At 40.9% G+C, this 26,144-nt stretch overlaps 1 protein-coding gene across 9 annotated transcripts in view; it reads right to left on the bottom strand.

Annotated features, from left to right (window-relative positions):
* The window catches only part of lrba (LPS responsive beige-like anchor protein), a 395,517-nt gene that overhangs the window by 49,363 nt on the left and 320,010 nt on the right, over positions 1-26,144 (bottom strand). For all 9 annotated transcript variants that reach the window (XM_034188370.1, XM_034188371.1, XM_034188368.1 and 6 more), the window contains one exon: positions 9,858-10,025. In XM_034188370.1, coding sequence (XP_034044261.1) covers positions 9,858-10,025 — 168 coding nt within the window. The remainder of the gene's footprint in view (positions 1-9,857; positions 10,026-26,144) is intronic.

The following is a 26,144-nucleotide window of genomic DNA, read 5'->3' as shown; positions in this document are numbered from 1 at the left end:
TGACCGGTGTCTCACTCTCCTTGCACATATAGAGTTGAGTCAGGAAGGACATCCAACATAAAACTTGTGCCCAATCAACATGTGGATTCATACTGGATCTACTGTGGCAACTGGGACAAAATGGGAGCAACCAAAAGAAAGGTGTTGTAGTATTGAGAATCCACAACAGAAACTTATTGTGGCTCTAGATAGATCTCTAGATGTAGCCGTTTGCCCATGAATTAAAGTACCTTGTGTGCGCCAATGTATTATTCTAGTTGAATACTGTCTTTTTTATTCGTACCAGTGTTTGTGGTTTTGGTGTCAGACTTATACTTTGTAGATTTGAACAGGGATGCTTCAGTACCATCTGATTTTGCATTGCTACATACCAAGGTTGCTTGTTAGATCAGACGTTTGCATGACAACAAGAATGGCAGATTAACAGTTTCAACACCAACCACCGATGACCTGTTAGCCGGAGAACATAAGTGCAACAGTGAAGGTCAACACGACTCCAGACGTCTCTGCCTGTAAAGTGATGCATTTTACTTAAGCTAATGTTAGAAGAGACTCCTCAAAGCCACTCAACCAATCTTCATTAAGTTCAGCTCTGACATTTATGAGGCTGAGGAACGTTGGAAAGTGGCTGAGTCTAGGTCAGCTTGTTCTATCCCTATATGCCAATGCAATGCTCAAGAGATTACACAAGGAGGCATCTGCAAGGCCAATCTCTTTTGGGGGCGCTGGCCCATGTCTGATGAAGGTTTTCTATATTCTATACATTTAAATGGTTGTGACGCCCTTAGCTCAGATGTCCCAGCTTGCCCTTTGATTTACTAAGCCATGAGACAAGATGGATCTCCATGTAAAACAAGCAGCCTGCTTTGATGCAAATCAATCCGACACAGACTCTATGAATAGCTTAAAAAGAATACGAGAGATGGCCTTGACTTGATGATGAGCAGCGCAGTGGGTTTAGCAGGTTATATGATGCGCTGATGCCATATTGACAATGTAGAGATATTTTCACAAGAACCGCAGAACACACGTTATGTGAGTCAGGTCCCTTCAAGATGTGCAGCTTTCATTTTTTTATTTGTTTCAGCTGCTCTTATTTGGGGTTTCAACAACAGAAAAAATATATCGACAACGGACACAAAGTCTTTAGTCCATTGGTCTTTGGCCACAAGTCAGCATGTCCTTACATTTGTTTCTTTTTGGCCGTTCCTGTTTTGCTCAACTGCAAATGTGTGTACATGCATGTGTGTCTGTACGACCCTGTACATGTCTCTCAGTATGACCTAATACGGGAAACATATTCTGAAGATGCCCAAGATGCTGTGTTGTTGTCTCAGCAAGGTGTACGTTCAAAACGCAGGTCCTCTGCACACCTTGCAAACTGACGTGCATTTCTGTACGATCACAACAAAACATGCATTTGCATCGCGTCATTATGTAGCGAGAGGTCGGCTTTACTCTGCACAACCGTTCAGAAAGAAAAAAAAAACTTGAAAAGGAAAAAATCTATAATTTCAAAATAAAATAAGCCTGTGGGGTTTGTATTTGGTGAGTGACTATGTCTATGTTACAAAGCAGGTTCACTCCAGCGGGTATATTTCTTCGTCTTCTGACGAACTACGCAAGCGCCGTACAAGTCAGACAAGGATCTGTGTTTCCCACTGGTGTGAGAGACTGTGGGATATTCCATAATTACATATGAAAGAGGGAAGCCCTGTACAACGAGCAGAAGGCAACTAAGGGTGGGTTTCTCTTTATATAGAAAGCGGCAACACAGATGTCCATGGCTGCTGTGCACAAGCGTGCATACGTATACACATTTGACTTAGGAAAGTTGGGGGCACGTCTTGCCTTGCAGCAAAGGCAGGACAGGAAGCAATCACGGTTTTGTAAAACATAGCAGCAGTCTGTACAGCGCACGCTAATCTGTGCCGAGATACTCCAAACTCTCCCCACGCAGAAAGCATACATAAACACATTTATGCTGATGAGCACATAAATATACAGAAGTATACACACGTCAATGAGTACACGTACACACACACATATATATGTACAAACATATCAAGATAGGATTCATTCACTTTTCTGGGGAGTGGACAGGAGCGAGCAGCTACACACAATCCTCAATACCTTTCCCGGCACTGAGCAGCCTCCGGCTAGGGACTGTCGGTCTTGCCGAGCCCAGATCAGAGCTCTGCCTGAAACAGTTGTCACTCAGTAATGACAGACTCTTGGGACACTTTCAGACCAAAAACTCCTGTAGCTCTCAGCCACCCCCAGTGCCTGGCCATGATGAGTACCAGGCCTTACCGGACACGCTTCCTTCCGTACAAACAGCTGAAGGAGTGCCTTGGCTAAGCGCACAAGGATAACACTGCTTTGGTTTATTTAACTAATTAAAGTGCTCAAACTGAGGGTGTTTTCAAAGGTGAAACCTGGACTGGACTCACTGCATCAGAGAGAGGAGAAAGCAACAAGCCCGCACACTATTTTCTTTTAATAGTTTTTCACATAGGGTAAAGTTGTACACTGTTTTAAGTTCTTAGCAGGTTGTGGTCAGGTCTATAAGTATTTGCGTAGTGTTGATTATTGTAATCTTGCCTCTGTACACCACCACCATGTAGTTAAAATGAAACAATATGTGCACGTAGCATTAATTCAACAGGTATAACAAAAATATATTAAACATATCAGAATTACAGCCAATCCCTCCATTTTAAAGGCCCATTCGTATTTAGACAAGCTACGAGTAAATTAAAGGATAATTCCTCCTTTAGATGAATCAGGGGATGGATACAGAAACATTGGCAAGTCACTGAATATGTCTAACTTGTTCAGGTGATGGATGTTTAAACCACATGAATTCATCTCATCAATATGGACCAAAGTCTTTCATTTATTTGAGACATGATCTATTATTTCTCTCATTAACATTTATTATGGAAAGAATTAAAGTCAGAGAGAAAAGAAGCATGTATCACTTCATGCATATTTTATCATTGTTTCATTCAGTCGTAGGTGATGAGTTAACATCAGAAATTTAAAAATGAATTTACTGTGACAGTTGTTGTTTATTTCTTGTTATTAAGTTGGTAAGTGAACAGCACATACACGCACCGGAAATATAAAATGCACCATTGCTAAAAACAACAATATGCATAAATATTGCAATATTCATTTATTATTTACAATAGGTGTGGAGCCTGGCCATGCATGCATTGCTGGCTCATACATTGTTGGCATTGTGGCCCCATTGTTTTTATGATGAGTGGGCCTTTGCCCCATTGCCATTTTCACCCAGGAACATCCCTGGACACCCCACTTTTTCAAGACAGTTTTGTAAAAATGCATTCTCATCACAAAATCTTGTTTTTTTTTTTTCTTATAATATTGTTCTAGTAAAAGTACACTGAATACAACAAACAGCGATACAATATACAGTTCAAACAGGCCAGCTAGGCTCCGCAGATCATCATGCCTGTCAGTTACCCATAAGTGGAACTTTGTACATGCATGTAGGACTTTTAATGATAATTGTAATTTATTGTTATTTGAGAATATGTTATGGTGATTCTTGTGGTGATATAGTTAAGTTAGGGAGATAAGTGACTGTGATGTTAAAATAAAGATGAACACTTGGAATCATGAGTGTAAATTGTATTTCACAGAGTGACTTTCACCTCTTGCTTGGCTGTTATGGTGGATGTGATTAGAAAAGTAGTTTCAGGGTTATTGTTGCAATCTAACTCTTGTGGCTGTCTATAACATGTGAAATTCTGGTCTGTGATTATTAGACAACCCTATATTATTCAGATGTATGTTCTCTTCCCATCTCATCTTCGGGCCAACACAGTAATAGGACCATATGTTATCACTGATGCAGGTGACAAGCATATTCAGTATCTGCTCCACCGGTTTTGCGTTCAGTGTGAGATACGATGAGCAGGGAAGTAGGGCATACTATTTTAATACCACGTATATGACATGCATCTACCGCTGATAGCGACGGATTTATTGATCCCACAGTCATTGAACAGCTTGGCAGAAATAGTGGGGTGCCAGTGATTCAATTTTGTGATGCATGTGTGTTAACTAGAAGAATGGGTAATAGGCTTGTGATGAGTGTGGAAATGACCGCAGCACTGTGGTAATGAACTTGTGTTTGTGTGTGTGCGCGCATGTGTGTGCGTGTGTGTGGCTAAAGGCCAAAGCACATCTGGATGCGAATTAGGGTGAATGAGGTGATAAATCAAAGATCTACCCCAGGTGCCTGAGATGCTCTACTCACAAAGCATGAAGGGCAGCAGAACAGTGAAAGCAAGCGCCTGTTCAGCTGCTTGATATATTCACAAGTCCTCTCCATTCAGATCTGGATGTCTAGAGGGCATTTGTTGATGAGAAACGAGGTATCAAGCCTGTAACTATACTCACAAGAATAACAACAGGCACTTGGGGTTGCATAATGTTCCGGCAAGTTGCTGAGGTAGAGTAATGACAGAAAAGAAACAGGTGACCTGTTTCTTCATGGAAGCACATTAGATAGGCTGAGCCAAAGAGTGTGGAAGTAAATAATGTAACTGGAACTGATAACTGTCAACGCATCCAGGCTGTTGGTTACAAAATAGAAAGGAACAGCTTCTCCACGAGGCTCCATGACACTTTTCTGACTGCTAAGCACAGATCATATATACCCAGAATGCCAAAGCTACACTCCCTTTATTAGTATGCAAACAAGTATCATAGCAGCAGTCATGTTAGAAAGTGCACTCCATGTGAGAGACCTACGGTGTAAATTTGAACTTTGAACCCCTCTGTATTACTGAGACATACTGGTTTTCATGAGATCATATCATAAGTATGCACATTTAAGAATAGAAGTCTCCTGAATATAATCATCTTGTGTACTTCCGAAAGGCAACCTATGCCATTCACATCAATTCTCTAACATGAACTTCAGATTGAACTTCAGCCATTCATAGCCTTTAGAAAAGCCTTGGCATCCACCTGGTATAGATAAAGTTTGTTTCCTCCAATAACACAAAAATAAATGCTATAATCTTTTACATATTCAAATTAAAAAGGGCATAGGGTGGTGGCCAAGTGAGTAGTGCGCTTGGTTTCAATGCGAAAGGTTCCCAGTTCAAACCCTACCCCTGCCACATTTCTCCATGGAATGTAGAGCTGCATCAGGAAGGGCATCCGGCATAAAACGTACCCCGAATCAAGATGCAGATCCACCTTGGATCTGCTGTGGTGACCCTGAGTGAAAACAAGGGAGCAGCCGAAGGGACTCACTATAATGAGGATAAACTGATTAAAATTTGCACACAAGAGTAATAATAACAATACAATAATACAAACACCCAACGTTGTTTTGTTTATATACCATACCAAAACCTATCTGCCATCTGTTGGCCTTGGATCATGGATTTGGCTGAGAATAAGCTTATATACAACCCTTGGCAAAAATTATGGAATCACCGGCCTCGGAGGATGTTCATTCAGTTGTTTAATTTTGTAGAAAAAAAGCAGATCACAGACATGACACAAAACTAAAGTCATTTCAAATGGCAACTTTCTGGCTTTTAGAAACACTAAGAAATCAGGAAAAAAAATTGTGGCAGTCAGTAACGGTTACTTTTTTAGACCAAGCAGAGGGAAAAAAATATGGAATCACTCAATTCTGAGGAAAAAATTATGGAATCATGAAAAACAAAAGAACGCTCCAACACATCACTAGTATTTTGTTGCACCACTCTGGCTTTTATAACAGCTTGCAGTCTCTGAGGCATGGACTTAATGAGTGACAAACAGTACTCTTCATCAGAGAGAGAAGCTGCAGCTGTAAGGGTCATTTGTGATTCTGGAAGAGATTAGAGGTGTTTTCAACAGCCAAACTCAGAGAAAATGATTAATCCGACACAAAATAATTATTTTATACATGCGCAGCATCTAGCTAGGAACACAGTGGGTGACATTGTTACGATAAATTGCGCGGGAGTGCAGAGCCAAAATGTGTGCAAGTGTCAAGACCCCTTAACTATGACGTGAATATTAACTTTTTACTACTGAATTTTTCAAAGTGAAAACTGGTGTTCTTCAGTGATGTCTTCCAGTTACTACATTGTTCAATGCGTGCATGGACTACGTGTTGGGTACGGTTGTTTCCACAACCCTATACACCAGGATTGGTGTCTTTGTTGAGGAGGAAAGATTTACACTGACCTTGACTTTGCAGACAATGCCATGATCTTTGCAGAATCAGTGGACACCCTGGTTGAAATACTTGATAAGCCAAGTGACAAATTGGAGTACATGGGATTGTAATTGTCCTGGATCAAGACTAAAAGCAAGGCTTTCCATGACTTTCTGGAAGTAGATATGTGATGAAAATGTTGAACTTGCAGAGAAATTCACTCAGCAGTGACATTCATCTCTCTGGGTCCTTTGCATCTGAGACTGAAACACACCTGGGAAGAGTTTACGACATCATGAAGTGACTGGACAGAGGTGTGTGGCCATGCTGGTATCTTAAGAGGAGAACAAAGTTCCAAGTCCTGTTTTTTCTTGTCTTACTGTATGAATGAGGGACTTGGATAGTAACTGATGATCTCAAGTGACAACTACGGTGCATCCAGAAAATATTCACAGCGCTTCACTTTTTCCCACTTTTTGTTATGTTCCAAAATGGTTGAAACTCATTTCTTCCCCCAAAATTCTACTCACGGAACCCCATAATGACAACATGGAAAAATTTAAAAAAAAAATTTTTTTTTTTTTTTTTGCAAATCTATTAAAAATAAACTACAAAATCACTCATACGTAAGTATTCACACCCTTTGCTCAATACTTTGTTGATGCACCTTTATCAGCAACTACAACCTCAAGTGTTTTTGAATATGATGCCACAAGCTTGGCACACCTGTCTTTGGGCAGTTTTGCCCATTCTTCTTTGCAGCACCTCTCAAGCTCCATCAGATTGGATGGGGAGTGTTACTGCACAGCCATTTTCAGATCTCTCCAGAGATGTTCAATCAGATTCAGGTCTTGGCTCTGGCTGGGACACTCAAGGACATTCACAGAGTTGTCCTGAAGTCACTCTTTTGATATCTTGGCTGTGTGCTTAGGGTCATTATCCTGCTGAAAGATGAACCGTCGCCCCAGTCTGAGGTCAAAAGCGCACCGGAGCACGTTTTCCTCCAGGAGTTCTCTGTACATTTCTACATTCATCTTTCCCTCAATCCTGACTAGTCTCCCAGTTCCTGCTGCTGAAAAAACATCCCCACAGCATGATGCTGCCACCACCATGCTTCACTGTAGGGATGGTGCCTGGCTTCCTCCAAACATGACACCTGGCATTCACACCAAAGAGTTAGATCTTCATCCCATAAGACCAGAGAATTTTGTTTCTCATGGTCTGAGAGACCTACAGGTACCTTTTGGCAAACTCCAGGTGGGCTGCCATGTGCCTTTTATTAAAGAGTGGCTTCTGTCTGGCCACTCTACCATACAGGCCTGATTAGTGGGTTGCTGCAGTGATGGTTGTCCTTCTGGAAGGTTTCCTCTCTCCACAGAGGAATGCTGGAGCTCTGACAGAGTAAGCATTGAGTTCTTGGTCACCTCCTGAACTAAGGCACTTCTTCCCCAATTGCTCAGTTTAGATGGGCAGCCAGCTTTAGGAAGAGAACTGGTGGATTTAAACTTCTTCCATTTATGGATGATGGAGGCCACTGTGTTCACTGGGACCTTCAGAGCAGCAGAAAGGTTTCTGCACTCTTCCCCAGATTTGTGCCTGGAGACAATTCTGTCTTGGAGGTCTACAGACAATTACTTTGACTTCATGCTTGGTTTGTGCTCTGACATGCACTGTCAACTGTGGGACCTTATATGCAGGCAGGTGTGTGTCTTTCCAGGTCATGTCCAATTAACTGAATTTACCCCAGGTGGACTCAATTAAGCTGTAGAAACATCTCAAGGATGATCGGTGGAAACAAGATGCACCTGAGCTCAATTTTGAGCTTCATGGCAAAGGCTGTGAATACATATGTACATGTGATTTCTTAGTTTTTTTTTTTTGTGTTTTTTTTTATACATTTGCAAAAATCACAAAAAACGTTCAAAATCATCATGTAGAATTCTGAGGAAAAAAATTAATTTCAACCATTTTGGAATAATCCTGTAACATAAAATGTGGAAAAAGTGAAGTGGTGTGAATACTTTGCAGACGTACTGTAGATGGTTTTGGAATTAGGTCTCCTCAGATGATCGCTGGGGATTGCTGGAATGACACTGAATCAAATGAATGGTTACTGAGGGAGACTCAAATGTGGAGCATCACTCACATTATGAGGGAATGTCAGCTATGACATTCTGTATATGTGAACCATTTCTCACTGCATGATCCCACATACAAATGCCTCAGTGTTGAGGAAACCAGCAGCTGGAGAAGGCCAAAGGTACACCCATGTTTCACCTGGCTGCAGCAGATAGATACTTTCGAGAGGTGAGGATAGGTCAGTTTTCTGCCTGTACAGCTGCCATCCAGGACCCAAGGTGCTGGTGCTCCCAGTCATTTTGGGGAGTATGCACTGACTGCTGAGCACTGGTGAGATGTAGCAGACAACAGTAACATCTACTCCACACGGTACCATTGAACATATGAAAAATATGTTTTCCACATTCATTGTAAGTGAAATCTGGTGGTTCCCTCATTAATACACACATTTATGGATCAGTCGCTTATTTAACTTACAGAAGCCTTCGTATGTGGTTAAGCTCAAATGTCTAACATATATTGATCTGCCACCTCTTTATAGATTGGTGAAGTTGTCTAGCTAGTGTTTGGCTGTGGGCAAACTAGCTGTTTTTCCTTTCCAGGATTTTTTTTTTCTTCTTCTCTCATTTTGGTGGTTGCTTCAGTCCAGGCCAGTGTATTTGGTGTGTAACACTTCAAAGTGAGGGTATAAATAATGAATGGAAACGAAGGAGAAGGCTTTAAGGTACTCAAGAGGATCACTTGGTGAAGTGTTTTCAGAGGTATAACACAGGTATAAAGACTTCATCAGCAATACCTGCATGTTCATCATCAGTCTGCTTGTCCAGAGCCATACAACAACCATCAAAGTTACACCTACAGTGTGTAGGATTTAGGGGTACTTTTTGTTGGAGAAATGGAATATAGCAATTCATAATCTATTCATTAATGTATAATTACTTGCAACAACAAAGTTACATATCCCACAAATGGTGGCTGCCATGTTCCACTGCCATGTTGATATAGAAGCCCAAAAGGGACAGACATAGTCAGTTTTTCACCACTTGCAACTTGGCTGGAAGACTGAAGAAAAAACTAGATGCTGCTCCTCAATACACTGTCTACTGCTTGCTAGTGCAGGCTAACAAGTTTGAGAAAATTGCTTTTTGTGAAATGGAAGATCATACGTATTGCTTATTACAAGAGAAAGCAAGGGAAAGTGAATCCAAATCGCTAAAGAAGCAAAAACACAAAGGGAAACCAAATGGTGACTGGCAACAGCATAATGCAATCTGCAACCTCACCACTAGATGACACACACACTGTAGCATTAACTTGGCTAATGGCATAAAAATTCTTACTTAAAAAGCACACGTTGAATGAAGAGATGCTTCTGTAATGTACAGTTGTCCAATTAACAATTGATTCCAGAATACCACACCTGTGTGTACTTACTGTAAAAAGATTACACCTTACTCCGTATGGCCTTAGAAGCACATCAAATCAGCCCCGCAGTACATAATCATGCTCTAAGATACTGTATGCATGTATAGGAACCGTATGTGTGGGATGTGTAATGTATATCACACTCCGGCCTCACCTCTCTGAGCATGGGGTCACTGAGGGAGCTCAAGTTGACAGCGCCTTCATACGTGAGGTAATAGAAAACATTGAGAGCTCTGATCGCTTCAGGTCCCTGCTGCTTGTAGCCAAAGATCAGATCGATCCACTGGTGGAGCTGGCAGGACACGAACTCGCTCTCTAGTGCCTGTAAATGGAGAACAGCGCAAAATATTATGAGTATTGTAAATGTGAACAGATGCACACCATGCTCTAGCCAAACGCTCCTCCTCAAACGCGTTCCATACCCCATTACAGAACAGCAGTTATCACTAATAGCCGCCAGAGACGAAGCCCTCAGAGAAAACACCGTATCCTGACAATCGCTTCTGTGACAGAATCTGCCAATGATTTCTATAATGAACAAAAAGCACAGCGAAGCCATATCTGATCATATGGGAACATCAAAACATTAGAGAAGTCTTGTTGTTCATTAGGGAGCCATTTCAGCTTCTGTCTTTGTTCTTCTTTCTGCCGGCTTTGCACCATGTTGCTCTTTCGGAGAAGTCTCAGCTTCACCATAACACTGAGATGCAAGTCATTTTCTCTCCTCATTAGCTGGCAAAGGAGGGAAAAACCTTTATGGTTTCCCCATAAAAACAGGCAATTGTGTTAATTTGTGTAAAGCTGTCGGCTCACAAAAGCCCTATAAACACGACCAAATTAGAATGAGGCAGCCCTTGATTGTCATTGCTGCCTTGTGTCACATTAATTTGTGACAAAACATTAGCCTGTGCTTCGCTTAAATGACAATTTATATCATTTAAATTTTTACTGCAGAGAGCAGGGCATCCTTCAATTAAATGTGACTTTCTGACAGCTCATTCTGCATCTAATTCCACGCACTCGCTTAATTACAACTTTCAATCAGGAAAGAAAAGCACAGCAATAAAGAACAGACAGTGTGCAGCTCAGCTATGATCTTTTTTTTTACTATAGTTCAGCTACTGGATGAATTTTGATGGCAGCTCTCACGATCTGAACTAATGAAAAGATGAACAAAGAAAATTCAGCACAAGGATGAGAATTTTTCATTTTTGTTCCAATAAAACCAAGCAATGCAAGTGACTACGGTAAGTGTAGCCTTTAAATATGAAATTCATAATTTGATATAAATGTTTGTGAACCGCCCTGTTTAGATGTCTTCCTTTTAATGTGGTGGCACCTTTAAACAGGCAACTTCCAGTGTTGAAAAATTAAGTGTAGTTCCTTTCCTAGGTTTTAGTACAAATATGAGGTAATACAGCTTGCTGTGAAGTTAACTGTACTAACTGATCACCTAAGAACTTTGTGTGCCAGCATTTTTGATGAATGAAGTTTTAGTATTATGTGTGTTAGCGCCATTAACACTTAAATGTAAACTATGCTGATAGTGCTGCAGTTATTGTGACTGTAAGATAGTCATAGCTGTTAATATCTGCACCCAAGTCAACTCTTATAAATTGCCACCGTCCAGTAGGTAAAAATGTGCTAACCAGGTTAGTCAGCTATTTAGCCTTAGCTAACCTGGCAACTTCACGACAGGTGGGCATGTCAAACTTCATTTGTCCTGCCCAGGTCACGCCAGTCTCATCAGTGCTTCAACCCTTTTCACTTTAGGCGGAGTCAGATACAGGCAAGATGGATGCATCCTACTTGAGCACCAAACCTTTTCTTCAGGAAGTCCACACAAGCGAACTATTATATACTGTTCATATATATAAAAAGATATATATATACACACACACATAGTCACTGTTTTCCTCACAACTGTCTTTCCTCAAGTTCTCAATCGAGTTCACCATCACTAATGTGCACAACCAGCAAAACGTTCTGGTAAAAAAAAAAATAAAAAAAAATTGATTGCTCTGTATGCACCACTCTGCATTTAATCATTAGTGATCGATCTCTGCTCCCCTCCACAGCATGTCTTTTTCCTGGTTCTCTCCCTCAGCCCCAACCAGTCCCAGCAGAAGACTGCCCCTCCCTGAGCCTGGTTCTGCTGGAGGTTTCTTCCTGTTAAAAGGGAGTTTTTCCTTCCCACTGTAGCCAAGTGCTTGCTCACAGGGGGTCGTTTTGACCGTTGGGGTTTTACATAATTATTGTATGGCCTTGCCTTACAATATAAAGCGCCTTGGGGCAACTGTTTGTTGTGATTTGGCGCTATATATAAAATTGATTGATTGCTCTGTATCATTACCAGCCACACATTCTATCCATTGTTTAATTTAGGGAATAACCCCCTTGTGTCTAATGATTTGCAGACGCTAATGCTGGATTTTACGGTCGCAAGTTGACTTTTACCAACGTTTGCACGGATCCATGTCCACCACTGAAAGCTACATCTTAATCTGCATAATATAGTTCGGCAAAAATGTTACGACAAAGGGTGTGGCCGGCTCGTCAAAGCTTACGGCGGCAACAGCGTCTTCATGCCAAACTGGAAATTCTGTGAGCAGAATCCACATCACTACTTTCGTATGGTACCTTAAATTAATCCATTTCGGCGCCGTTGCTGTGCCAGGTTTTTTTTTTTTTTTTCTCTTCTTCTTCGTGCTTAATGGCAGTTGGCAACCTCTTGCTCTCAGGTGACAATGCCATTATTGACATATGCGTAGCAACGCGCGGATGAGGTGCGGAGTAACACATTAAATGTGAAACTGTTCTAATATTTTGCCACAGTTTACACAATATTTTATGGTCCGAAATCTCACACGATTAACCAATCAGATTTGCGGAAAAAATGTAACTGGATTAAAATACAGTTTTATTTTATTTATTTATTTATTTACTTTTCTTGCTCTGTTGAATATATCATCCTGTATTTGCCCATGTAGCGTCTGCTAGCTTAATTTGTTAACGAACATTATTAACATTACATTAAGAGCCAATATTAGTCTCTTTCTTAAAATTCACAATTATAGCAAGGAGCGTAGGGTCCAATCGTGTGCTTTGCATGTGAGCTCAGTTGATTACACACTAGGACTGACCTTTGCCGGGCCCTGATCCCCGTCTCTAAAACTAAATCTGGGCCTGATGGGCATTTAATGTGCACTGCAATCTTCTGTCAATCAGCATGTGGAAACAAAGAGTGGTAACATTATTGCAGTTCCCTCTCCAGTGGCCCGCCTTTATGGAAACACGTGCATCCACCAATGGAGAGGAAGAGAGACAAGTGCGAGTGCATGTGTTTGCACACTGTAAAGATGCTTTAAGTGCATCCAGTAACTGTGAATTAATGCAATGCTTTCTTCTAGCATCTTCTATCTGACAAAAAGATGAGCAGGACTCCAAAATCTACTGTTTAAGTTTGGCATTAATAGCAAGATGCATACGACAAAGAACATCTGGCTCTGTCCGTGGAGACAAAATAAATCACCTTGATTGTACAAATTAAAAGACCAGAAAAGAGTGCAAAATTGCAACACAACACTCTTATGTACAAATAAGTGTTTACAGGTGAAAAAAGCATATTAAAATGCATAACAAAAATAAAAAATGTACAGTATCTAAAAGTAAGTAAAAATATGACCAATCTGATTCAAAATATCTGATCAATATTTCTGCAATATTTATTGATTAAAGGATTTCTGGGATGATGCAGTTTACGTCCATATGGATCAGCCACGAAATATCACACTGAGTAATTAAACAGTGGCAATAAACAACGGTATCAGTCTGTGTCCCTTGATTCAGCAGATCATCATCAACTCCACTCACTGACAGATGAGGGTAGAGGTCATATGGCCACACCTGTCTGCCTGTTTCTCTCTCTCTCTCTCTCTCTCTCTCTCTCTCTCTCTCACACACACACACACACACACACACACACAAAAAGCACTGGATAGATTTTGATGGGATGCTGAGATGGTGCTTGGGATGAGGAACAGCTGATTCAATTTTGGCCTTGATGCAGACCATCCTTAGAATTTCTCCTTTTCTCTATCTCTAAAATGCTTAAGAAATATAGAAAAACTCTACTTTGACATCATCATAGAGATCTACAGGTATCTTGAGGACAAATACACAACTGAACTCAGAAGAGTGATCTCTGACATTACAATTTTCATAACAATTGTCTACAATCTTATAAGATGGCAGCAACAAAGAATTTTCAATGATTTTCATTTCATGCATCATCCAAATGGCAATTACCAAGAGCTTTGTACAGTTAATAAATTCAACTAATTTATGTCCTCGATATCTTATTATATACACTCGCTCACTCATCTTCAATCGGTTAGTCCAATTAAGGGTCACGGGGGGCAGGAGCCTATCCCAACAGTCAGAGCATGAGACGAGGTACACCGTGGACAGGACGCCAGTCTGTTGCAGGGCCACATATAGACAAACACACACATTCACACCCGCACACACACCTATGGATAATTTAAAGTTTCCAATCCACCAAACCTGCATGTCTTTGGATGTGGGAGGAAGCCGAAGCAACCGGAGGGAACCCACACAAACACATTGATGCTGATAAAATTGATCTGAAAACATTCTGAAAATTCATGGTGGCTCAGATCTAATTATTTTTAGAATGTTTGTGGGTTCAAATGTGCTAAATGCTAGTATCCCAAAATGCACAACTGTTATGGAACTTATAGTGACAGCCAAGTCTGGGAGCATGTGTTGGTGCTGCACCTCCCCGCAGCCACGATACCACTGAACTGCCTTGGGTCCAGGGTATCAACCACCCATGGAGGTGGTGCCATAAGGTTTGCATGTTGCACTAGGATGCCAGCAATCCGGGTTTGATTCCCGACTGCAGCCAAGGTCCCAACTGGCACTTTCAACAGGAGTGCTGGTGAGGAGTGAGAGACACGTGCTGTGGGCCCATCTGGAAACAAGCAGACAACTAGCCCATTCCCACATCTCTAAAATAATAATATTTTTTGCCACAGCCAGGTGAAATGTGGGTACCCCATGGCCTTCTCCACCTACTGGGGACCTCAACACTCATGTACAGAGAAATGTACCACATTGCCAAAGCGAGGAAATGGACACTCCTTCACAGTACAAGTGATACTTCTAACCTTTGTCTCTCTAAGTAACCGCTCATTTGATACAAATTAATCCAGCGATACCCAAGGATCCTCCAACAAGACCTAGTACCAAAAACATCTGGTCGCTGCCCTAGGTCACTGGTTAGAGTCCAAGTCTCACAACCATACAGCAAGACAGGTGACATCGGGACCCTAAAAATGTGGACCGTCATTATCCTGCACAAATATCAGCATCATCAAGCACCTCTGTCCAAGCGACATCATGATTCCACAAGCTCCTCCTATGTGTCTCTCAATCGCAAAGGTGGAGGACCCAGAGACATGAATATTGGAAGTCATTAAAAGTCTGAATCTTATTGTTGATCCAGAACAATCCCTGATCCAGACACTAGACACATTTAGCTAAACTGTGCCACTAATTAGGCTACTTCATAGCGAGAAAAAAAATGAGCAAAGCAAATAAACTAGGCATGTGCCTTTAAAGTAAGCGAGCAGGTGTGGCAACGTCTTTTTATGTAAGGCAACACTGTGGAAACAGTGGAGCAGAAGGTTAGAACAGATAGCGGATTCCAGAGGTGGGATCTGGTACCACTACAGGAGAACTAGGCAGGATTATTGATGGGCCAATTAGCAGCTAGTGTGTGTCACCTCCATCTACAGGGGACACTCTGATAATTAATGAATAATTTAGCATGCCTTTATGTAAATGCTGATAGGGGGTAGAAGTCACAGAAATCTCACATTTCTATTGTTACAGAATTGATAAAGCGCACCTCTGAAGCAGAGGGTCCCTTTGTTGTCTGCTGTGACTTATTTCCATCAGCAACAATAATACGAAATAGTCTCTTGTGTAGAAAAATGCAATTATATAATGATTTGTTTCATCCATAAAAGTTACCAATTATTCAAATGGTTTGCATTATTTTCTATTTTTGAATTTCATGTTTATTTTGCTTCTCTGTCAGTTTGCAGGGCTTTGAGGTGATTTTATTATTATTTTAAAGTGTAACAAGCACACAAAAAGAATGTCAAGTTGACTCTAACACTCAAGCTCAGTTGACATGTCCTTCTTTGAGCATCAGATCAGGGCATGAAATGTTGCATTTAGTGAGATGGAACAAAGTAGATACACAAAGAACAGAGAAAATCATGAACTTCTAATCTGGAATTGGTAGATAACCCACCCAAATTCATTCATGGAATGTATTTTATTTTTACAGGTGTGTTCTGATTTATTGCTATCGCTTCACCTCACTGTGGACGTCTTTCAGTGAGACGTTTTCTCAGCTCAAAAGTCCTCAGAAATTGCACTGGGCAACTCTGTGAAGTTTCTGTGTTTCACTGTGGCTTGCGGTCAGTTTTACGGTCTGGATTGAGCTGGATTTCACTGCGGCCTTAACGAGGTGACACTGAAGGCTTACCTCCTTCCCTGGCTGGCCCTAAAAACCCTTTTAAAGACTTATACGGGGCTGTACGTATGGATGTTAAAATGTCACTTAACAAATCAATCCAATCATTTGCATGCCAACAGTGATGTGACTGTATGTGTCTGAGCATGTGTCACCATCAGCATGGCTGTGCAATCATTTACACAAACTGTGTGCAGTGCATCGTAAAGAGGCCAACCCCCTTATGTATCAATCACAAAAACACCTGTCAGGTCTTTACATAATAAAATATTTAAGAACAAGCAGATCCCAACACAGCAAACCCACATTTAGTATGTGTGACAGCGAAATGTCACATACACTGACGTGGCCAGTACATTTAAATTAACACTACAGGATTAGAGGTTGAATGTATGTATGTATGTATGCAGATACTGAGCTGCTTCAATAGCTGTATTCATACAGAGCAGGCTGCTCAGTGGGATTGATTGCCTGTTCCTCCAACACTGCAGCTATTTATTTGCACAATTCTTACATATTTATTTTGCACAACAGTTAATGTGAAATATTTCTGTATTATGTGAAATACATCCTAGTAACACTGTTAAAAGCACAGTAAAAGCTGTCATGCAGAAGTTACAGCAGTGCCGTACCCTTTCAGAATAATTTTCTTTGACACGTGGAGAAAAATAAATATACCTGAATGATATATTTCATTTTCACGAAAAAAAAAGATAACGATGTAAATTTTAGGCCATACCATCATCTGTATTTCTAAGTGCATCAAATGTCCCATTAGTGCACGTCCGGCTCTTCTGTTTAGTATCGTACTCTTGAACAATCTAATATGCTAAATTCACAAGCATCCTTTCATTTCCACCTAAAGGTGCTCTATTTTCTGTCATCTTTTTCTCAGTCATAAGATTATCTGAATCAAATCTTCTGTAGCTGCTTTGCCCTGAGGTTGACAAGCATCTTGATTAAATAATAAGAAGCTGATTGTCATTGCGAGGCAGGTAGAGTATAAGCCATGGGAGAGGAGAAAGAGAAAAAAGCAGCGGGTGACGTAAGGAACGAGAGCCTTGGAGCAGCCGCACAGTTAACAAACCATTTCCTTTATTCTCATATTCACACAAACAAAGAGGAATCCAGATGGGTTGTGTGCGTGTTACTGCAGTTCCCCCCCGCCTTCTTGCTCTACTAATTAGACAGGTCACAACTGTGAGAGTTCTGGCTATGGGTCAACAGAGGCACTCGTTGGCAAGTGGAACCTGAAACGCAAACCCTAACTCACTCACTCTCCATTTGCTCCCCCTTCCTCCCCCTTAATGTCCCTTACGCACTTGAAAAGTAACAATATCATGTTCTCTGGTGAAAAGAAGCCGTGACTGGTGAAGCATCTTTCCCATACAAACATGTCACGGTACATTTCGTCACACAAATGGCATACTAAAGACTGCAAGAACCCACCAAGTGGTCTAATTTAGCGACGAGACAATAGAATAAACATTGCTGATTGAGAAGTCAATGGATGAAACAAATTGTGATGAGTCAAACCCAGAATGCAATTCAAGCAGTGAACCGTTCTCCAAGTTTCATTCCAGCTTCTCAGTTCTATAATTCAATGAGATGCTTGTGTCTAGTCCTATTTGACACATTACCATAATGCCTATAGGAAACCTGGGATAGCATCTAACATTCCAATTAAGGCCAGTGTTGTCATCACACATATGTAGAGACATGGGTGACCATGAGTCCAATTGCTTCCAACACAAACAGGCAACACAGTCGCATTTGGAGGCTGCTCGTTTAGATGCATGCCTGGAAATCTGTAAAATAAAAACACCTGCTAAAGTGGTATCTACCTGTAAGAAGACAACAGGAGCAGAGTTTCCATTACAGATTCATGCAAAAGTTAAGCAATATTCACAACTGTAAGTTATATTTGTCAGGAGAAATTCTGTCCTTCGAGCAAACTTTCATATCTTAAAGCTCAAGAACCGTAAAACTATCAGAGTCAAACTTTTTATACATTAATACTGGGAGGTCAAAGCTCTGCATACCCAAAAAATAAATAAATAAATAAATAAATCATGCATTTCTGACATTTCTAAATGGCTTTTTTTTTTTAAATGACTTTTGGGTTTTGAGTAGGAAATGCACCAGAAGCCATGAAATGCTCACATTGCCTGAGCTGTTCAAATATACGGCAGTTTATTCATTTGAGAAGTTAACTTTTGATGAAAATAAGATGGGCTGAAAGCCAAAAACCATCTTACAGTTGTGTCCCTTGCCCTTATGGGCAACTTGCTTGTTTTCAGAATGCTGATAAGTAACAATAACAAAATGACAGCATTCTCACTGAATGATGAAAAGTGACTGCTAGGTTTTGGCTTCTCCTGATGACTGTCATTCTACAGAGGCTCTCAAGAGAACCGTAATTTCAATGGCAATGTTGACGGAATGGTCAGTCCCACTATGTATTACTGTTTCATAGTTTAATTGTTTTCAATATTACTGCAAAGTTATGTACACAGGCAGTTTGCTCTGTCCAAGCCCAATCCTGTCAGATCTAAGAAGCTAAGCAGAGTGGGTCCTGGTTAGTACTTGGATGGGAGACCTCTTCAGAAGACCAGGGGCTGTGTGTGTTTCTCCACGTAAACCTGGAGTTGCGTCAGGAAGGGCATCGGCGTAAAAATTGTGACAAGTCCCAACGTGGATCTGTGCTGGATCCACTGTGGCGACCCTGAACAAACGTGAGCAGCCCTAAAGCAAACAACATTGCTGTGAGGTCATGTATTATTAGAAAGTCATGTGACTATTTCTGTATGTCATGTTATCTGTAATAGTGGAAAAGTGTTTACATTGCAGTTTTGCAAAATGAGGCCGTTTTCAAATGGGCTGAAAAACAAACTCATGCAAGCATAAAACCTTTTTTGTGATATCTAAGCGGCACCTTTCCGAAATATGTTTCCATTAAGCATATTATCAATTTGCTATTTTAAAGTAATATAATCTGCAGACACAGTTCAAGGTGTAGTTTCCTTCAGTGTGTTGAACCACTTCATGGCAGTGCTCATAACCAATGGTTGGTCATGTGGTCCAGTCAAGTTAAACCTCGGCCCCAAGGAATCTCTTCCACCAGGTTCAAGTGAGGCATGGCACATCTGGTCATGTTTAAATCTGCTCAGGACAGGGACTGGGCAATACAAAGCTCTCATGCAGAAATGGGCATACAATGAGAACCGGCCAACTGTGTGGGCTGTGGGGAGATGTCCATCTGCCAGAACACTGCACCCATGAATGTCTTGAAATATTCAACCTCTAAACCACACCATGCGTCCTACACTAGACAGATGTGGTGTACTGAACCAAGAAGAAGCAGCAGCAGCTACGCAGCTCAAGCTTGAAACACTTTGTCCATAGCTATGAAATTGGAAACTGTTTCAAGCTACATTATGTGGTTTGTTTGGGTGGTGGCTAAGAGGTTAAGTGTGCTTGTTTCCAGTGTGGAAGGTCAACCTCACACTCTCACAAGCGCCACTAGCTTAGCTTATGACAAGCTAAAAGTGGATGCTCTCGTTATGGCCAAACAACTTTCCACAGTTTCTGGGGATTCTGTGTTAGTACGCGCCTGCGGCCGATGTGCTTGAAGAATTCCTGCGCAAAAAGTAGTTCCCAGATAATTGTGATATATTCCTGTGAGATAATGAGTATATCTCATCTAAATCAATTCTAAAATTTACCAGTAATAAAATGATAAAGAGAACTGAAGTTTTAAGAGTGGCCATAATAAATATTTAAGAAACTTAAGAGTTTATGAGCATTGTAAACATTGACACGATGGAGTTTGATGCGGAAGAGTTCAGAAAGATACGATTGGAATGGTTTGATTAACATTTACAGTTGGCGATGAAAGACTTGGGTTTTAACTTCGTGTTAAAGTCAGAACAAGAAGCTGCACTGAAAGAGATCTATCTGGGAAGAGACACATTCTGAGTGTTGTTGCTCCAACGAGAGTGGCACGCTGAGCAGTTTTGCAAAAGTAGTTCGGCGAGCTCAATCTGTGGGTGCGAGCTATCCCACAATGCCAAAATAGCAGAGATGTCAGTCCAATGAGAGCAGCACTCTGAGCAGGGTGGGTCAACCCTTTCCAGTTCTCCATGTAATATGGAGTTGCGTCAGGAAGGCATGCAGATCCATCTTGGATCTGCTGTGGTGTGGCAACCCTATGTGAAGCAAAGAAGAAACTGAAGGAACTTACGTGATTTGTTTGGAATCAGTCCAAGTACACATGCTACAATTTGGGAAAACAGTTTTGCACTTGAATAATTATAAAACACTGTCCCTTTAAGCTGAGGGTATAGTGAAAATGCTGAGGAACCAAAGCCTCTCTTCAGTAGATGTTTTGCTCCAACTATTAAGTTAAAGAATCAACAAATGAATCAAGTAACCACAATGTTTCAAATGAAAATTATAATCAGAACAACTGCTGCAAAGAATCATTCTGTCCAACTACAGACACAAAAGTTAACAAGCTACCAAATAGGAACAAGTGAGCAAAGGCTGAGTCAACAGTCAGAGCAAATTAAACAAAGAAGCACTGAGGGAGGCTTTGGAGGAGGCTGAATGGGCTAATATTTGGATAGTTGTTGGGAAGACAATCATCTCAGATTATAGAGTTGGCTGAAGGACTAGACAGACTCTCTTGATCTGAAAGTGTGGAGGCCGCTTAACATAGAGTGGAGATGATTAGGATGAATCACTCGACTGATCAGCATCAGTGTAGCTACCTTCAGAGAGCCTCTCCTGATCTGTAACTGGTCACATTTGTGGTGGTGGAGATGGGGGGGGGGCGGGATTTGACATGAGGTTTCTTATTCTGTGTCTGATACACTCTGTGAATGTGGGAGAAATAAAGAAATATGAAAAAGAGGATGAAAGAGCTTGAAACCAGCAGACATTCTACCATGTCCATGATCATGTCTCACAACTACATGGTTGCTCAATATGAACATTTCTGGGAGGGATCCATGTCTTTCAAACACCGAAATAAAATAGTAAGTAAGTCCTTTGGGCTGCTCCCGTGTTTGCACTCAGGGCCGCCACAGCAAATCCAAGGTGGATCTGCATGTTGAATTGGCACAGGTTTTACACCGGATGCCCTTCTTGACACAACTCCACATTACATGGAGAAACATGCAGGAGTGGGATTTGAACCGGGAGCCTTCCGCACCAAAACCAAGTGCACTTAAATATTAAACATGTATTTCATGTCATTAAAATGTGTGTCTGAGGTCATGACTGCATTAAATAATTCTATCTCAATAACTCTGTCTATGCTCAAGTAGACACATGATCTTCAGACAGCAGAGACAACTGCTCCTTTAATACAATCTGAGATGACAACTGTCTGGAAGCTTGAGAAGAAAGAGCTGGAGCAAGGTAGAGTTACAGTGCCAGAGTGCTGAAAAACCTCAGCTCAGCAGACCTGGGTAAAAGCAAAAATCAGCGGAGGAGTGTGGGACATGAGAGATGGACAACATTAGTGAGTGAGTGTGTCAGCGGCAGTACATCATCCCATTTCTCAGGCTCTCATCAGCCTCCTGCATTACGTCATTGAAGAGGAGGATGGAGAGGAGGACATAGGGAAAGGGGAGGCTGAGAAGAAGGGGGACAGCTCGTAAAACACTGAACACACAGTAAACATGTCTGTCCTTATGCATGACAATACCCCTACAGTGAGCGCTGCTTGACATTAGCCAGATTCCCCCATCACGTGCTAGTTCTCAGCCAACAGCAAGGTCTTCGGCGTGGACACCGGGGAAATAGATTAGCACTAAACTAACGTGGTAAACTGGGCTCTATTATACGAGGCCATGCTGGGCTAGACTATATTGGATTTTCACTCACTCAGTCATTCGCAAGTGCATAAGTGGTTGTAACGGTGGTTTACCTCAGCTCACACATGGAGTCCTATGGGAATCCTGTGAAAATAAGACATGGAAGCTGGTGGAAAAAGTACAACGCACCCGTGAGCGGGTGTATGATAATCTCATCAGAGAGAGCAGAACGGATGAGAAGTAAATGAAAAGCAAAGACTGTGTAGCTGGTGGCCTGAGCTGAGAACCCATCGTTTCTGCTTATGTGACTTATGGGGGAAAATGAGAGGAATTTAGAGCCCCCAATTTTCTTGTTTGTTTTATTATTCTGCTGTCGACACAAGAGTTATTGTAGTCTAATAACCTGTCAGAAGGTATCAGAAAAACAACACCGCAGGGGCGCAACAATTAACGGATATGAATCAAAAATCATTTTTAAAGCAACAGATATAGAAGGAGGCCTGAATTTATCTAAATGTACTATGAAAATGTCAATGGCTCGATTTCAACGCAACGGTACAATAAATCTATTGAGTCAGAGTTCTTTGACTATTTTCACATCTTCAAATTCTACTAAAACTTCAAAAGATCAGCACAATGCTCTCATAAGACTAGTCACAAGAACGTTAACATTGCAATGTAAAAACAAAAATCAACACGTCTGTAGGCTGTAAAATTGATAAATGTACCAGTTTTAACTTTGCGTTCTGTTCCCAATTTGTTGTTACCATCATGTCAGTTTAAGCAGGCTTCTTCTTCTTAGTTTCTTCTATGCTGCACTTTCTGCTATTGTAAGTGGTACTGCCACCCAGTGGGAAACAAAAGGTGAGTAGAGGCAGTGTCGATCATAAAAACATGAAGAAGGTTACTGGTTTTACATAAAATATGCATTTGAAGGTAAGCAATGTCAGATTCATCTTATTCTAATTTATCATAGAAAAAGAATGACTATGTTAAACAAAGCCTTGTATCAGAATGTATCATACCGCACCAAATCGACTCACATCAAATTGTTCCAGAATAAAACTATTGCTATCATCAGTATCACTGGATCATATAGTTGCCTGTGTATCTATAAATATATGTGTATGGCACTGCTTTACACGAGACAGATGCAAACACCTACAAGACCCCCTTGTACTCCACTGATCATAACCTGGTTGTGCAATAGACTTGAAATGCTGACTGTGGGTGTGTGTGGGTACATGCATGCATGTATGAAGCGTATGCATGCGTGAAGGGCTGTCGGCAAATGAAGTTGACACACTTCAGTAAAAGCTGTTCAAAGGGGATGGTAGAGCGAGTATATGAAGTTTTAAGAGGGGAAGGTGATTTGGCTCAAATTAACGTGATGTCTGTCTGTCAGCGCTGAACAGCCATGTAGACATTTACCTCCAGAGGAAAAATGACTCTGGGGTTACTGCAAGAACAGCTGTCAGGTCAAAGTGTGAGACTCTCTGAAACATATTAGTGTCACAGTTTACTGACAAAGTTATTATACACAAACCTGAATACTGAGAGCACAACTCACGGGTCACACATCTGAAAGCTGAACAACACAGTACCAGCGGCGGGACAAATGGAACAAATGCACAACTAAACCACCACAACATCTGTTCTAGTGCTTATCAGTAATGTGTGAGAAAGCAGACAACTAATAGTAAAAATAATGGTACATAAGATTGACTCCCCAGTAGCCGCCGCCACAGCCCACAGCAACATTTAAGTGGACATGCAGCAGATGGAAGGCTAATGGTTCAGCTCAGAATAACAGGTGCTATTTTTATATCTCTTCTCATTACAAGTGCTGAAGGCCACGAATCAACTCACTGTTCACGCAATTTTGAAAAGAGGTTTGGTGGAAGACCTCAGTCCTAACCCTCCGAACACCTCTCAAACTAGCACAAAACAAATGTGTCCCATCTCAAGGACTTTGGATTTGATGTGCAGATTTAATCTTTAATCTGGATGTAGTGGTACATTGTTCACTTTGCAGGCTAAAGGCCTTTATAAGCTTCTACTACTCTGCCAAGCCCTGGTCATGCAATTGCTCAGACACAGTTGTGAACCTTTTGAAGTCCCTCTGTCAGGTTTGGTGGGTGTCGCAATGCAATTCATTGAGAAGTAGGGGGTGGGGCATTTTTCATGAAGACATCTACAATCCCATAAAAGTAGCAGACTGTGAAACCAGAAAAGTGAGATTCTGGAAATGATATACTTAGCAGACCAATCCCAGCCCGTGCGGGCCCCTTCATCTCAACATGTAGTTACAATTTTTTGGAGGTGCACATCAGGCTATGAAGAGGATCTCAGAGTGGGTTTTCAAAGACATCAAGGGCTCTGCAGTGCTACGGAGTCGTGGATATGGAGAAGCATAAATTGGTCTTAAGTGGTGCAAAGATGCAGTGAGGGAACGAGGCAGAGATGAAACACCGACTTAAACAAGATCACATGATTTTGTAGCCATGGTGTGTGAACAGATTGATACAGAAATTCTACAAAAATAAAATTCAAACGTGAATATAAAATCTCTGCTGTTGGTAACGGTGACTGTTAAAAAATAGATGAAAAACATGATAAAACCGATGTCTGTATTTTCATGGGATTAATATAATCTGAGGTAATTTCTACAGATTGTTTTAAGGAAAGTAAAAGATTTTTACTGACAGAGAAGAGCGCAGTCAATAAAAATGATTGTCAAGGAGCATTCAGGAGAGACAAAAAAAACAAACAAACAAACAAAAAAACAATCACCGAGTAACTCTGGTAATAACTAGCTTACTGCACCTCCCCATGTTAAGATAGATCTGTCTGAATATGGCTTTAGGCCCTTCTTTTCTAAACTTTTGTTGAAAAGACATTTTCTGGCTGGTTAACGCATGTTCATGATTTTTTTTCTGCAACACGACCATCAGGATGAAGTTCTCTTCTTGGGTACGACCAAATCCATGCTTGAAATTGACTTGCCTTTTCTATGGAGCTCATGGCACATGACACAGGCACTGTCGGAGTATGGAAATCCAACAATGGTGCCATCTGACAAGTTTTGAACTATAGTAAATTCTCTCTCTAACAACCGCAAACGCTATTTACTACATAATATATTAGGTAGTGGAAAGGTAAAAATAGTTAGGTTTTAATGAATCCCATGTTTTTCAAAGTGACAAAGTGACAAAGTTTTTTAATTCGGCACACAAAATATTCAAATAGAAAAAAATGAACAATTCCACAAACAAACACAGACAAAACTAGTGAGTCCGAAAGGGTGTGGGCTGAAGCAAAGCTTATTAGCGCCCACCCCTGCTAGTACAAGTCCAACAATTCTAATCAGTCATATTTACATAAATATAAATTCACTACTACATGTCGACACACAGACATACACATCAATATACTATTCACTTATAATTATATTTATATAGTACCAGATCATAAGAAAGTCGAATCAAGGCACTTTACGCCAGTAAGGACTAACCTTACCAACCCCCAGAGCAAGCACTAGGCAACTGTGGTGAGGAAAAACTCCCTATAAGGAAGAAACCTCAAGCAGACCAGGCTCTTGGGGGTGACCCTCTGCTTGGGCTGTGCCACATATACCTATATACATACGTATATACTTTACAAACATAAATATATACATACATATACACAGTCACTTATATACATATACACCTACCCATATCTATATATCTACATACGCATATACATACCCACACATTCAAATATACAATAAGTCCCACTTATAAATTGAACATTCCATATAAATCAAATTATATTTGCTTCTTTATAATACTTAGACATAATGTTCTTTTTGAGTAGTTTCTTAAATCTCACTAAGGTACTACTCATTCTAACCTCTGTTGAACATTTGTTCCATTTCCTCACCCCAACCACAGACACACAAAAACCCTTTACATTTGTTGTTACTGGTGGTTTCATAAAAATTGCACAACCTCTTAAACTATATCTGGATTCCCTCAATCGGAACAGACTCTGGACATGTCTCGGT

The sequence above is a fragment of the Thalassophryne amazonica genome, chromosome 15 (assembly GCF_902500255.1).
Source record: "Thalassophryne amazonica chromosome 15, fThaAma1.1, whole genome shotgun sequence".
NCBI lineage: Eukaryota > Metazoa > Chordata > Actinopteri > Batrachoidiformes > Batrachoididae > Thalassophryne > Thalassophryne amazonica.
This window is presented reverse-complemented; position numbering and strand designations above follow the sequence as displayed.